Source organism: Notamacropus eugenii, chromosome 1 (assembly GCF_028372415.1).
Source record: "Notamacropus eugenii isolate mMacEug1 chromosome 1, mMacEug1.pri_v2, whole genome shotgun sequence".
Lineage (NCBI taxonomy): Eukaryota > Metazoa > Chordata > Mammalia > Diprotodontia > Macropodidae > Notamacropus > Notamacropus eugenii.
Window position 1 is genome coordinate 716,241,333 of NC_092872.1, and position 12,881 is coordinate 716,254,213.

Consider the following 12,881-nt stretch of genomic DNA (forward strand, 5'->3'; position numbering starts at 1 on the left):
TTTCTTGTTTATTTCATGTATTCTAATGGGGTACTCCCCACAAATCCTGTGCATTCCAAATGCACTGCCAACACCACACCCAGTTAACATGGCTCCTGGCAGTGCATTGGAAGAAGAGAGAAGCCAGCTAGAGAGAGCTGCTGTCCTGCCCTAGATCATGAGTTCCCAAGTAAAGGTGAGAGACTATCAAAACTGGCCCCATGCCGTTTTTCTTTTTCCTATTGGCATTACTGCCCATGGGACCCTGAAACAAGTCACTTGTGTTCCCTTTATCCTCAGAATAAAGACATTGGTTTTGATAATCCCCTAACATTTTATGAATCCATGATTCTCCATCCATCTCTCCCTTAAGGTGTACAAGACCTAAGGCCATTCACTACTCTATTAGGCACAATTGGAATGGTGAGGTTCAGTTACTTTAGAGAATGGTGTTAAGCTACTTGGACCCTTTATAGAAAGACAAAAGTTTCATATGAATTCAGCATTTCTGAGGGAAAGTTGAGTCAGAGACCTAAGGTATTTGGTACTTCCCTTTATCTTTCAGCTCCAAAATGCAAAAATTCAAAAAACATTAGGATAAAAGAGACCAAAATGGGGGAACAGAATGAATGTTGGTGTTATCCTAAAACTGCTAAATACTGGAGCACAGATGATATTATGTGCTGATTCAGGGAAAGCTGGTCAAGTGATAGCAGCTTTTATCATTTCACTGATACAGGCTCTGTCTATATCGAGGGAACAATGTATCCCCATGTTAGTGAAGTGCTTTGGTTGTCTGCTTGTCCAGTTTATAATCGTAAAATACAGTAAGTTTGCAAGTATGTCCCTTTCTCTTTGGGCACCAAGGATATAACACACAGAAGAGCTGGAGATGGTAAGCTTCATCTGGAACTTGGAGAGAGTATGGTCCCTTCTACTAAACTAAAGATTTGGTACTAGATGGAGACACTGAATTGGTGGCAACCGCAGAAAAAAGGAGGAAATCTTGTCCTTGCTTTTATCAGAGGGAGTGGTAGAGCAGGGAATCACATGCACTTAGGAGTGATGAGGTCATAGGAGGAGAAACAAAACTCAAAAACTTGTTCTTGCTGGTACTATAGGGATCAGTGCAGCAGGGACTGGGTGCTCCAGGGAACCACACAGACCTGTCCACTCGCTTTAAGTTAGATGAAATGCATAAGTTGTGAGAGAAGGTGGGACCTGGCCAAAAGGAGGTCTGCATAATGGCTCTCCAGAAAGATTTTCTGACATTCTGATAGAAGCAGCAAGGTGGTGTGTTGGGGAGAGAGTTGATGCTGCACTCAGGAAGACCTGAATTCAAATGTAGCCTCAGAATCTTATTAGCTGTGTGACCCTGGGCAAGTCACTTAATTTCATTTGTCTTAATTTTGCTACCTGTAAAATGAACTGGAGAAGGAAATGGCAAACCATGGAGTCACAATTGAAAAGCGACTCAACTCTCAAAATGGGGAAAATAATAGCACTTATCTCCCATGAATTTTACAAGGATCAAATGGGAAAATTAAATTAAACTAAAATTAACTCACTATAAAAATGATAGCTAATGTTATTTGAGAGACTCAAGTATAAACCAGGTCCACATTTCATGTCAGAGTAAATGAAACTTTTCCTATATTCAAGCTCTTATTTGCCCTAGTGCTTGAGGACCTTTAGGGAGAGCAAAACAAACCCTGTGTGGGTGTTCCCAGGGTTTCCTTGATTCGGCTCATGAGCCAGAGAGATTTTGTGAGAGGTCTGTGAAAACTGTACTTCCCTCAGTGTGTCAGGGCCCAGGGCTCAAATGACACCCAGATTATACTTTGGGGGTTAGCCCAGAATTATTGATTCGTAATGAGGAAGGGAGAATGCTGTCAGAGAGGGTATCTCTGACCAGCAACCTGAGGTCAACAGAAGCATGACCCCAGGCAGTGGGATGGGCATCAAGCAATATTCTCAGAAAGTGTCAAATGAGGTGACTCTGTGCACAGCACTTTGCAAACCTTCAAGAGTTACATGGATGCTAGCTGTAATTATTAGTAGTTGTATCGGGCTACCAGGTGCGGATGTCTACCATACCAAGAACATGCCACAGAGAAACCGTGGGATGGGCAGGTGTCTGATAAAGAAAATTATAGGTGCCAAAGGCTTGTGTTCAGAGGACAAGTGCTCTCACTTTGGAATTGGCAACAAAAGAGCACCCCCAAAGAAGCTGGACAATATTTTGCTGTAATTATAGATAATATATGTACATATACGTACAATATAGACTATATATTCTGTTGTTTAGTCATTTTCAATCGTGTCCAACTCTCCATGACCCCATTTGGGGTTTTCTTGGCAAAGATACTGGAGTGGTTGGCCATTTCCTTCTCCAGCTCATTTTACAGATAAGAAAACTGAGGCAAACAGGGCTAAGTGACTTGCCCAGGGTCACACAGCTAGTAAGTGTCTGAGGCCAGATTTGAACTCAGGTCTTCTTGACTCCAGGCCCAGCACCCTATCCAGTGTATTGCTTAGCTGCCTCAGACAAGATAATATAAACTTCATTTATTCGGACATCCACAGGAAGTCTCTTCCAGCTGACTAGCTAAAATAACCTCTTGACCTGCCTTAGGGATGATTTCAATCATCAAAAGATGGTGGAACCAAGGAACAAAAATTCAATTCTTCATTTGATTCTTATTAACCTGGAGGGACTGGGTTCCACAGTGGAAATGATAAGAAACTTGTGATGAAAGCAATCACTCCATCCTAGAGTTTTGATAGAGGAGACAAATTTGGGCCTAGTATGACCTGTTCCCTAGATTTTGGGAAAGAAGATTTTGAAGAATTCATGGGAAAGACAAATAGAATCTGATATGCTAAAATGCTTCAGAGGAAATTGGCCCAGGAGAGATGGGAGATACTCAGAAATGAAACTCTGAAGACTCTTCCGGAAGCAGTTATAAAGAGAAGGTAAAGCAGCATGATTGATCTACGTTAGGACCAATGTGGATATGCAGGGTACCCACCAAACAACCTAGACTTTTAAACTAAATCAACAGAAGATGGAAGCCAGGACAGATAACAGACAAATGTCAGGAATACTCATGGGGAAAATGAGCTGAAGCTGACAAAGGGTGCCAAGGACAACAGCAAAAGATTGGGTGTTTTTTTAGCTTTGTTGGGGGAAAAGGGAGATCGAAGAAGTCCTAGAACCTTTGCTTGGGGTGGACAGGTGATAGTAAATGACGATAGAGAAGAGAATAGACCATCTTTGCCAAGAAAAACCCCATGGATGGTATGGTCCCCAGGGTCATCAAGACTTGGACATGACTCAATGACTGAACTGCAAGGGGAAATCAATCAATCCGCAAACATAGCATTTATTAAGCACTTGCTGTGTGTGAGGTATTGTCGTAAGCACAGACACAAAGACAAAAAAGAGTCTCCACTCTCAAGGAGATTGCACTCCAGGGAGACGGACACATATGAATGCATAGAATGTACATATGTACGTGTGAACATATGACATGTCTACATATGGATATATAGAGAACATAAGGTGATTTTAGGAGGGGTGTCCTAGCAGCTGGGTCAGGGAGGATTAAGAAAGAAAGATAAAGAAGTTGATGCCTGAGCTGAATCCTAAAGGAGACCAGGGATTCTGGGAGACAGAGGGAGGGCATTCCAGGCATGAGGAACAGCCTGTGCAAAGGCATGGGAATGGGATATGGTGCTTTTTATGTGTGGAGCATTAAATAGGCCAGCATGGCTGAAATGCAGAATATGGGATGAGGGGGGTTGGCATTAAAGTATAATGAGTCTGGAAAGGTAGGAAAGAACCAGGTTGAGAAGAGCTTTAAACATCAAACAGAAGTATTTATGTTTGATCCTTGATGTAACAGAATCCTGGGCATTTAGGCCTTTTGTGAAAAGTAATCACTCATTTGCCTAAGTAAGACCTTGAGCCTTTATGAGAATTGTGAAATATTGGCTGGTGGAGGGGTTGGGGGGCAGATGGGGAAATCCTTCCTAGAAAAGCAAGCGATGTGCATTTCATATTGACGATGTGTTGGAGTTGGAAGCAACCTTTGGACCACAGACTGTCAGAGCTGGAACACAACTCAGAACTTTCCAGTTTGTGTCATTGAATCACAATTTCTCTTGTTAAAAGGCGCAAAGGAAGGACCTTCAGTTTTAGCAAGTTATTTTGGTTGACAATAGATGTCGCTAGGACCCTGATTATCAAATTTGCACATTAGGCATGCTTTCTTATTAAATGCTAGCCTAGATTTTCCCCTGCCCCATGTCCTTGATCATAGATACCTTTTACATATAGCTCATGGAAGTCTTTATTGGTAATGAGTTACAACTGACCCTCCCAATGTTGCTTTCCACTGTAGTCTGGTCTTTTAGAGAGCAGGAGGGATAACAGATGTGTAGCCTGAATGTTCCCCTGGCAATCACAATATTAAAGAAATCAGAGGAAGGCCTCCTGTGTTTGGTCTGGTGGGTTCTCTGTGAAGTATTGACAGAGAGACATGGATGGAAAGAGCTGTATAAGATGAGAAGGTGATGGTGATGGTGCGTTCATGAACCAGTAGTGAGAATGCCAATGTCCATGAGGTTGTATTGATGATACGAGCTCATGTTTCATTTGGTCCTTAGCCACACTGTTTGTTCCATAGCTATATATGCAAATATACATAGCTGTATATGCAAATATGCAAAAATTCCCTGCTGACCTCGGGGATTCGTTTCTGACAACATTTAGCCTTTGTATTTCTCCAAATGAGTGCAATGCTCTGAATCATTATTGTCTTTTGTAGGAGGATGCTGAAAAATAACAACAAACCCAAAGAATCGAAAAGCGTGCTCATTCTTCCTCCAAGGGCCGGGACTCCTAAACTCTTTTCAGCTGCTTTAGCCGTAGCAGGAAAGATGGGAGGAAAGGGAGCGGCGAGAGGAGGGAAACTTGCCCATTTAAGAGCAAGACTGAAAGAACTGGCTGCGCTAGAAGCAGCTGCCAAGCACCAACAAGAGCTGGAGCAGGTGAGCACCCTTGACTATAACCTTGACCTTGACCATGAGCTTGATCGCGGCCATGGGGTCTAGGAGCTGTCTGGTAGGAATCTAGCCATTTGTACCATTAATTTCCATGACATTATAAAGAGTGGTTGGTTTAGCACTATCCTCTCATGGAACAGAGAAGACCATTTTGGTTTTTTTTCTGATCTTTAATATAATACTTAGGAAAATTAAGATTCCCTAGAATATAAAGCCTCTATTTGCAGAAATAGTAAGATTGATTGTCATTCCACTCCCTGTCCTTCTCCTCCTACACATCACCTTCAACCTGAAGGGTGTTTTTAGAAGTGTTTATTTCTAACCTTGGACTTTCCTTTGGTGATCTGATACCAAGACCAATCAATAAACATTTATTAAGCATCTGCTGTATGTCAGGCACTGTACTAAGAGCTAGGGATACAAAGAGAGGTAAAAGACAGGATGCTAATTAGTGTTATTGTGCTAATTGTGGCCATGGATTTAGGGTCAAGCAATATCCAAAGATATTATGAATATAATGTAATATGATTTCAAGATTCTTTACTTGAGGTAGGGTTTGTTGTGCTTCAGAGACAACATGTCAGTTTTAGATATGACTGGAATTAAACTTAAGAGTATGGTAATTGAGTATTTTTCTACATCATAGAAACCTATTTCTTCTTCATTTTAGGGTATTTTATTGCACATAGGGAAACATCTTAATCTAAGCCCTTTGACCATCTACTAAAAATAAAGTGCCAAGATGTTTAACAACCTACTCCACAGGTTAATCATTATTATAAATAATAATAAATTAGATGACAGGATCGTAAAAGTCTTGTGTGAAAAGGTTCAAAGAAGCCAATGATTCACTTTAAAAAGAGAATACCCTGGAATTGTTTGCCAGGGTAAAATATTATCTTTAAGCTGATTTCTCATAACTACTGAAATAAAAGGAATTTGTGCATATCCTGATTTAGAACTTAGCTCACAAGAATATCCTATTCAGTTAAGATCTCTTATAATTGGCCTTGATTTTTTTCTCTACAGCTCTAGTATACACACATTTCATTATTCATTTTATTATTTCCAGGCCAAGAGTTCTGCTGCCTCAGCAGCTCCAGATAAACCTGAGTCAGCAGCTCCAGAGAAACCAGAATCAGCAGCTCCAGAGAAACCAGAATCGGCAGCTCCAGAGAAACCAGAATCGGCAGCTCCAGAGAAACCAGAATCGGTAGCTCCAGAGGAACCAGAATCAGCAGCCCCAGGCGAACCAGAGTCGGCAGCTCCAGACAAACCAGAGTTGGTAGCTCCAGATGGATCAGAGTCAGCAGCTCCAGAACCACCAACTGGATCAGACCCAGCTGCTTCAGATTCACTAGAGGTCCATCCTCCATCTTCATCCTCCCCCAGGAAGTCAGAGGAAGAAGGTGATGAGGAAGTTGTATCTGAATTTACAGATCACTCTATCAGGATTCGCATGAGCCCGACCCCGGAGAGTGATGAACAGATTCTTTCTGTAGAAATTCCAGAAAAGAAGGATGACAAGTGAAATTTACCCCATGCTAGTTACTAGAAGGCCACCCAATATCTGGTCCTCTGATGTTCCATCTGACTACTTACACTTACCTATCTAAGCTAGAGAAGTGTTTTTACTTTCAACAGCTTCCAATTTCTAGTTAGTGGCCACAAACTTCACTAACAAAGCTATGCTTGATAGGGCTTGTTTTGTCTTTTCTTTGTCCTTAGCTTGCGGGGCTAGTGTCTTAGAAATGAAGATCATCACCTCTTTAAGAGAGATGCAACCCTGTAAGGTCTTTTGGACCTCAGAAAGGATTCTACTGATCTCCTCTGCTATTTGCTTTCCCATCAGATACTTGATCAATAGTCTCACCCCAAGATTTTTTTTTATTGCGGGAGCCACAGAATCATGCTCATGGATCTTTTAGCATCAGTGATTCATCAGCAACTATTTTAATAAACTATAGGGGAACACTGTCCCCAATAACAGGGCAGCTCTATGGCTCAGTAGATAGAGCTTCAGGCCTGAAATCAGGAAGACTCAGGAAGACTGGAAAGTGATAGAAGTGAGATTCTAACTAAGATTATCCAACTCCGAGTGGGATTTTTTTCTCACAAGATCATGAAGCTTTACTAGCATATATGTTTGCACGTATCAGTTAGGTGGCACTGTAGCTAGAGTTTCAGCTTGGAGTTTAAATCTGGCCTCAGATACTTATTAGTATCTGACCCTGATCAAATCACTTAACTTTGTTCGCCTCAGTTTCCTCATCTGCAAAATAAGCTGGAGAAGGAAATGACAAACCACTCTAGTATCCTTGCCAGGAAAATCCCAAATAGGGTCACAAAGAGTTGGACACAACTGAAATGCCTGGACAACAATTCCCAGTAGAAATTATTGAAGCATGCTGTCTTGAGCATTCCACACTCATATTAATACAGAAGTTCTAGGTGTGTTTTAAATAATGAAACATACATGTGTTCACATGTATACACACACTTGCACACATGCACAGAGTCCATTTAGCCAGAGGGATAGAGTGGCAGAATGGGACCATAGACAGGAAGTTTAGATAAGTGTGTTGATTTCACCCTCAGGTGATTTCCTCCCCATTTCGTGGACGGATGATGTATGTGGTCCTTTTCAGTAGCTTTGTTTTTATTTAGCAAATTATTTCTAGAAATAGAAGATATATTTTTCTTTCTTTGGCTTTAATAAGTGCTCATTTTTTTACCTACTTACGTTAGGAGTCTACTCTCATTCACCCAGATCATTTGAAATTGAAATGGAGCCAGTGACAAGTGATGGGTTAAAGGTTCTAACATTTAGGACTCTACTAAGGGGAAACAGTAAGAGCAAGATCTAAGCCTCTTGCTAATTGGGTCCGTTGCTGGCTCTAGTAGATTCCCCCAGCGCTAGTGATGAGGATAGCCTCAAATAAGAAAAGCTCACATTTTGCAAGTACTTTGATGGAGCACAAAGCACTTACCTCATAACCACCTGTGAGCTAGGTAGAAAAGTATTATTATTACTCACTTTTTATAGATAAGGAAACTGAGACTCGGCAAGGCTAGATGGTTGCCTAAGGTCACATGACTGCCAAATGATAGAAGTGAGATTTAAACTTAGATCATCCAACTTGAAGTGGGATTTTTTTTTCCACAAGATCACACAGCCTCACTAGCATTCATAAGGTGTGATGGAAAAGTCTCACTTGGGACTTACAGTTTGGAAGAAAATAACCCATTTAAATGAAAGCAAAATTTCTTTGAGAAGGTCATATCACAAGTCTGAGTTAAGAAACTGAAAAGGGAGATAGCTGATGGCTGTGATCAGTATAAAGGATTTACTAAAAATGATCTGTATTAGAGTTTTCCTGCCAGCATGAGTTCACCAAATATGGAACTTACAATCCATTCTCAGTTTAAGGTGGAAAAAGGAGAGAGACAGAGACAGAAAGAAAGTAAGAGAGACAGAGACATATAAGAGATATAGAGAGACAGAGAAGACAGAGAAACAGGGGAGAGATTAAGAGATGAGAGAGAGAGAGAGAGAGAGAGAGAGAGAGAGAGAGAGAGAGAGAGAGAGAGAGAGAGAGAGAGAGAGAGAGAGAGATGATTTACTGTCACCAGCGATGGTCTTGAACTGCTTGCAGTAAACAGTAATCATATTTGGCTTTTCATTTATGCCTTAGTCTAATTTATAGCTATCCCTGTGGTTTAACATAACTTCTGTGCCCAATTCAGCATCTACCCTCAAACATTCTGTTTAAATTATGTAATAATCCACCTTGAGCTTCATGGGAGAAAGTCAGGATCTTAGAAGGAAGGAGTTAGCTCTGAATTAGACTATTTATTTTCAACTAATTTAATTAAAACTAAATGCTGCCTATCCATCCTATTTTAAAATACAAAAATACTATACTCCATCAATAGTATTATGAAAAAATTGAAGTTGGGGGTGTGGAAGTAAGTGATTTGAAAACACACTTTTATATGTTTAAAAAATATCTATACCTATTACGCACAAACTATCATGTTGAGTGCTGAGGCGGATGCAAAGAAAAGTGAGATGTCACTGTTGTTCTCATGGAATTTTCTGTTAGAGAATATGAGCATGTGCATGTGTACATGTATATGTATATGTATAGATATAGAAAATAAAAGATGAGAATGCAATGAAGTACAAACAAACCTGAGAAGACAGAGATTGCATTCAACTGGGGGGGAATTAAGGAAGGTTTCATTTAAGTTAGATCTTGAAGCAAGGGTTAGTAATTAAATGAGCACTTCCAGGGGGAATGGCATTCAGATGGAGGAAACAGTCTGAACCAATGGACAGAGGTGAGAAAACAGAGTACATATTCAGGGAAGAGAAAACAGTCTAGCTTGGCTGTCGCAGAAGGGACTGGAATAAGGTTAACAAGGTAGGTTGGGTTTAAATTGTAGAAGGCCTTGAGTATCAGACTAAAGAATTTTATTTGTTAGGTAATCGAGAGCAATGGAAGGTTTCTAAGTAAGGTGTGTGTGTGTGTATGTGTGTGTGTGTGTGTGTGTGTGACATGATCAGAGTTAAGTGTATTTTCATAAGATAAAAGACATTTGTGGAGCCCCTGCCATGGGTAGAAGTGCTATGGAAGATGACTGGCCTTGGCAGGAGTGTATATGAGTAGCCTGGGGGTGATTGGGGAAGATGGTAGAAGCAGAAAGATGACTAATTAAGAAGTTCTTATGCAAGGGAATGAGGGCCTGGACTAAAGTGGTACCCGTGATAATGGGGTAAAGAGGACGAACATAAAAATACTTTGGAAAGGCGAAAGATGTGAGGATCAAAGGGGACCAGAGAAGGAGTGAGGTCAAGGAACAGGGAGGGGGGGATGGAAAATGAGGAAAAGGGAAACTTCAAGGCAAAATCTTCTCAGTAAGTAGGAGGTAGAATTACCTGTGAAAAATAAAGGATCCAGATGGGTCTGGACAGTTGAGGAAGATGGAAAAAGGGGGAAACAGCTTCTTTGCGAAGGTAGGTAAGATAAAGACACTGCAGAGCAAGATGGAAGGATGGGGAGGAGGAATCTAGCTTAGAAGCAATTAGCCTCGTTGTTGTCTTTTTCCATCTGGGTATGGAAGTGTTTGCTCATCCAGACAAAGGCAGCATATTAATGTCCTTATTTTCTTCACCTACCTTGTATAATTAACAGGAGGGATCATCTTACTCTGGCACAAATCTTTTCAAATACAAAGGTAGAGATGCTTAAGAGTTTATTGTAAATTGCCTTTTGGCATTTTCCATTTCATTGCAAGTATTTATCAGTTTAAATAATAATTACTATTCTAAAATATGAAAAGTCTGGGTTATATACAGAATCCACCCCCTCCCACTACCACTTTTTACTCATACCCATTACCAGAACAAAACACACTCTAAGGCTGACAAATCTCATTAAGGTTCCATTATTTATATTTGCCTATAAATATATAGATTATTATATAGATTCCAACTCTTTAAATATCCTTGGACAGCATCTCAAATAACGTCATCTTATATGTCCCAAGAAAGTTATTTGGGGGGAAATACATTTTGAAATGAGGTCAGCCTCATCCTTGTTTGGTTAAAGTATCCTCTTATACCTGAGCCATTTCAAGTGCTGCAGATGTGATGTAAAAGAAATGGGAGGTTATCACTGTGCTTTATATACCATATGCCTGAAACAGGGTCTTTATTGAGTGCTACAATTAAGATTTTTTCAGCATTTTCTGCGTTTTGGTAGAAGTATGAAGTAGCTTTTTAACTATATAAATATTTTAAATACAAATTAAGCCACAAAATTTAAAAGTTTAAATCTGAAAATGGGCTTGACAGTTTATATTTTGGTGGCTCACTAATGAGTATGAATGACTGGGAAGACCTCTCATCACAGTGGCTTCCAAAGCTAAATGCATTCTAATCAAAGTGTTTAGAACAATATTTTTGTCTTGTGGATTCATTTCAGAAATTGATTGTTTATGGCAGATGAGTGAAACATATTAAAGATGTTTGGGAAAGTCTCATGGCTATGTTCTTTTTTTTGTATGATGGGAAGCCAAGGTTTAAGTATAATTTCACTGAGTACCTGAATAGACCTTGGTCTAAAGGGGTCGAGTTCTTCCCTTGCCTCCTGGGCCATCTCCAGTCGGCCTGATGAATATCTGGTCACTGGATCCAGATGGTTCTGGAGGAGAAGTGAGGCTGGTGACCTGCACAGCCCTCCCTCACTCAAAACAAAGTCAAGTGCAAGTCATGTCATTATTTCTCTGATGGCGTGATCTTCTTCAGCAATGAAGGACTACAACATCTGTGACCTCCTATTGAAAAAAAATTACCAGTCTTCCTTCCTTCCTTCCTTCCTTCCTTCCTTCCTTCCTTCCTTCCTTCCTTCCTTCCTTCCTTCCTTCCTTCTTCCTTCCTTATTTCCTTCCTTCCTTTCCTCTTTCCTCCTTCCTTCCTTATTTCCTTCCTTCCCTCTTCCCTCTTTCCCTACTTCTCTCCTTCCTTCCTTTCTTCCCTCCTCCCTTTCTTCCTTCCTTCCCTCCTTATTTCCTTCCTTTCTCCTTCCCTCTCTTCTTCTCTTTTTCTTTTTTCTTCCTTTTCCCTCCCTTCCTTTCTTCCTTCCTCTTTTCTTCTTTTTCCTTTCCCTTCCCAGCAGCAGGCACCACATGGATATACCACTGCTCTTGCTTATCCACTTAGATCTCAACTCAGTGGACTATATAGCATATTCTGTTCAGTAATGTTCACTTCTTTATGACCCATTTTGGGTTTTCTTGGCCGAGATACTGGAGTGGTTTGCCATTTCCTTCTCTAATTCATTTTACAGATGAGGAAGCTGAGGCAAATAGGGTGCTACCACTAATAAGTATCTGAGACCTGACCAGAAACCCTGAGTGTCTTCCCCTCCTGGTTTGACTTTTTTCTTTTTGAGACAGACTAGGTCATGTATTGCCTCATTTCTTACCTAGCCTTAAATCGCTGAATGGGTGTTGCCTCAGAAAAGCTGAGACCTAGCCTAAAAAGGCCAATGTTTCCTAATGCATCGGGGGCCATCTCCAGGTATCCTGACCTATGTCCTGCCACTGGACACAGATGGTTCAGGAAGAGAGAGTGATGCTGGCAACTTTGCACAGCCCTATCTCACTTAAATTCAGTTCACTTGCAAATCAAACCATCACCCTCCTGATGTCATTGGTTGTCTTTGACAATGAAGAACCAACAACATCTGAGACCAGATCCGAACTCAGAAAAATGAATGTTGCTGACTCCAGGTCCAGCACTCTATGCACTTTGGCACCCCCTAGCTGCCCCACTTAGCACTTAGAGACCATTCTAGCTGGTCTATCTGCAACTTAGTTTGGTATTATTGTATACTTTATGGAGTTTTCCAAGTATTGCTTTCTTTGATTCCCGTAGTTAAGAATTCCCTGCCTCAATTCTCTTTCCACTCTAGTCCAATGTCTCTCCTCTCTTCCCTAACCCATCCCATCTCTTCAATGAAATGCAGGGTCAAATATGAAATCCTCTTTGGCTTTCAAAGCCCTGCATAACCTGGACCTTCTTGTCTTCCAGTGTTCCCACTCTTTCCTTCTCCAATCCCCCTTACGCTGCTTACTCTTTGATCCAGTGGCACTGATTTCCTGACTGTTCCTCCTTCAAGACTCTCCATTTTCCACCTTGAGTCATTTTCACAGGCTGTTCCCCATGTCTTCCACTGCATTTCCCCCTCTTGACTTACCAGGCTTCCTTCAAATATCAGCTAAAGTCTTATCTTCTGTAAGAAGGCTTTTCTTAGCCCCCTTAA

At 40.9% G+C, this 12,881-nt stretch overlaps 1 protein-coding gene across 3 annotated transcripts in view; it reads left to right on the forward strand.

Annotated features, from left to right (window-relative positions):
* Positions 1 to 11,094, forward strand: part of CNGB1 (cyclic nucleotide gated channel subunit beta 1) — a 105,593-nt gene extending 94,499 nt beyond the window's left edge. For all 3 annotated transcript variants that reach the window (XM_072636671.1, XM_072636672.1, XM_072636673.1), the window contains exons 32-33: positions 4,812 to 5,034; positions 6,122 to 11,094. In XM_072636671.1, the coding sequence (XP_072492772.1) occupies positions 4,812 to 5,034; positions 6,122 to 6,580 (682 nt within the window). In that variant the 3' untranslated portion in view covers positions 6,581 to 11,094. The remainder of the gene's footprint in view (positions 1 to 4,811; positions 5,035 to 6,121) is intronic.
* The last annotated feature ends 1,787 nt before the right edge of the window (positions 11,095 to 12,881 follow it).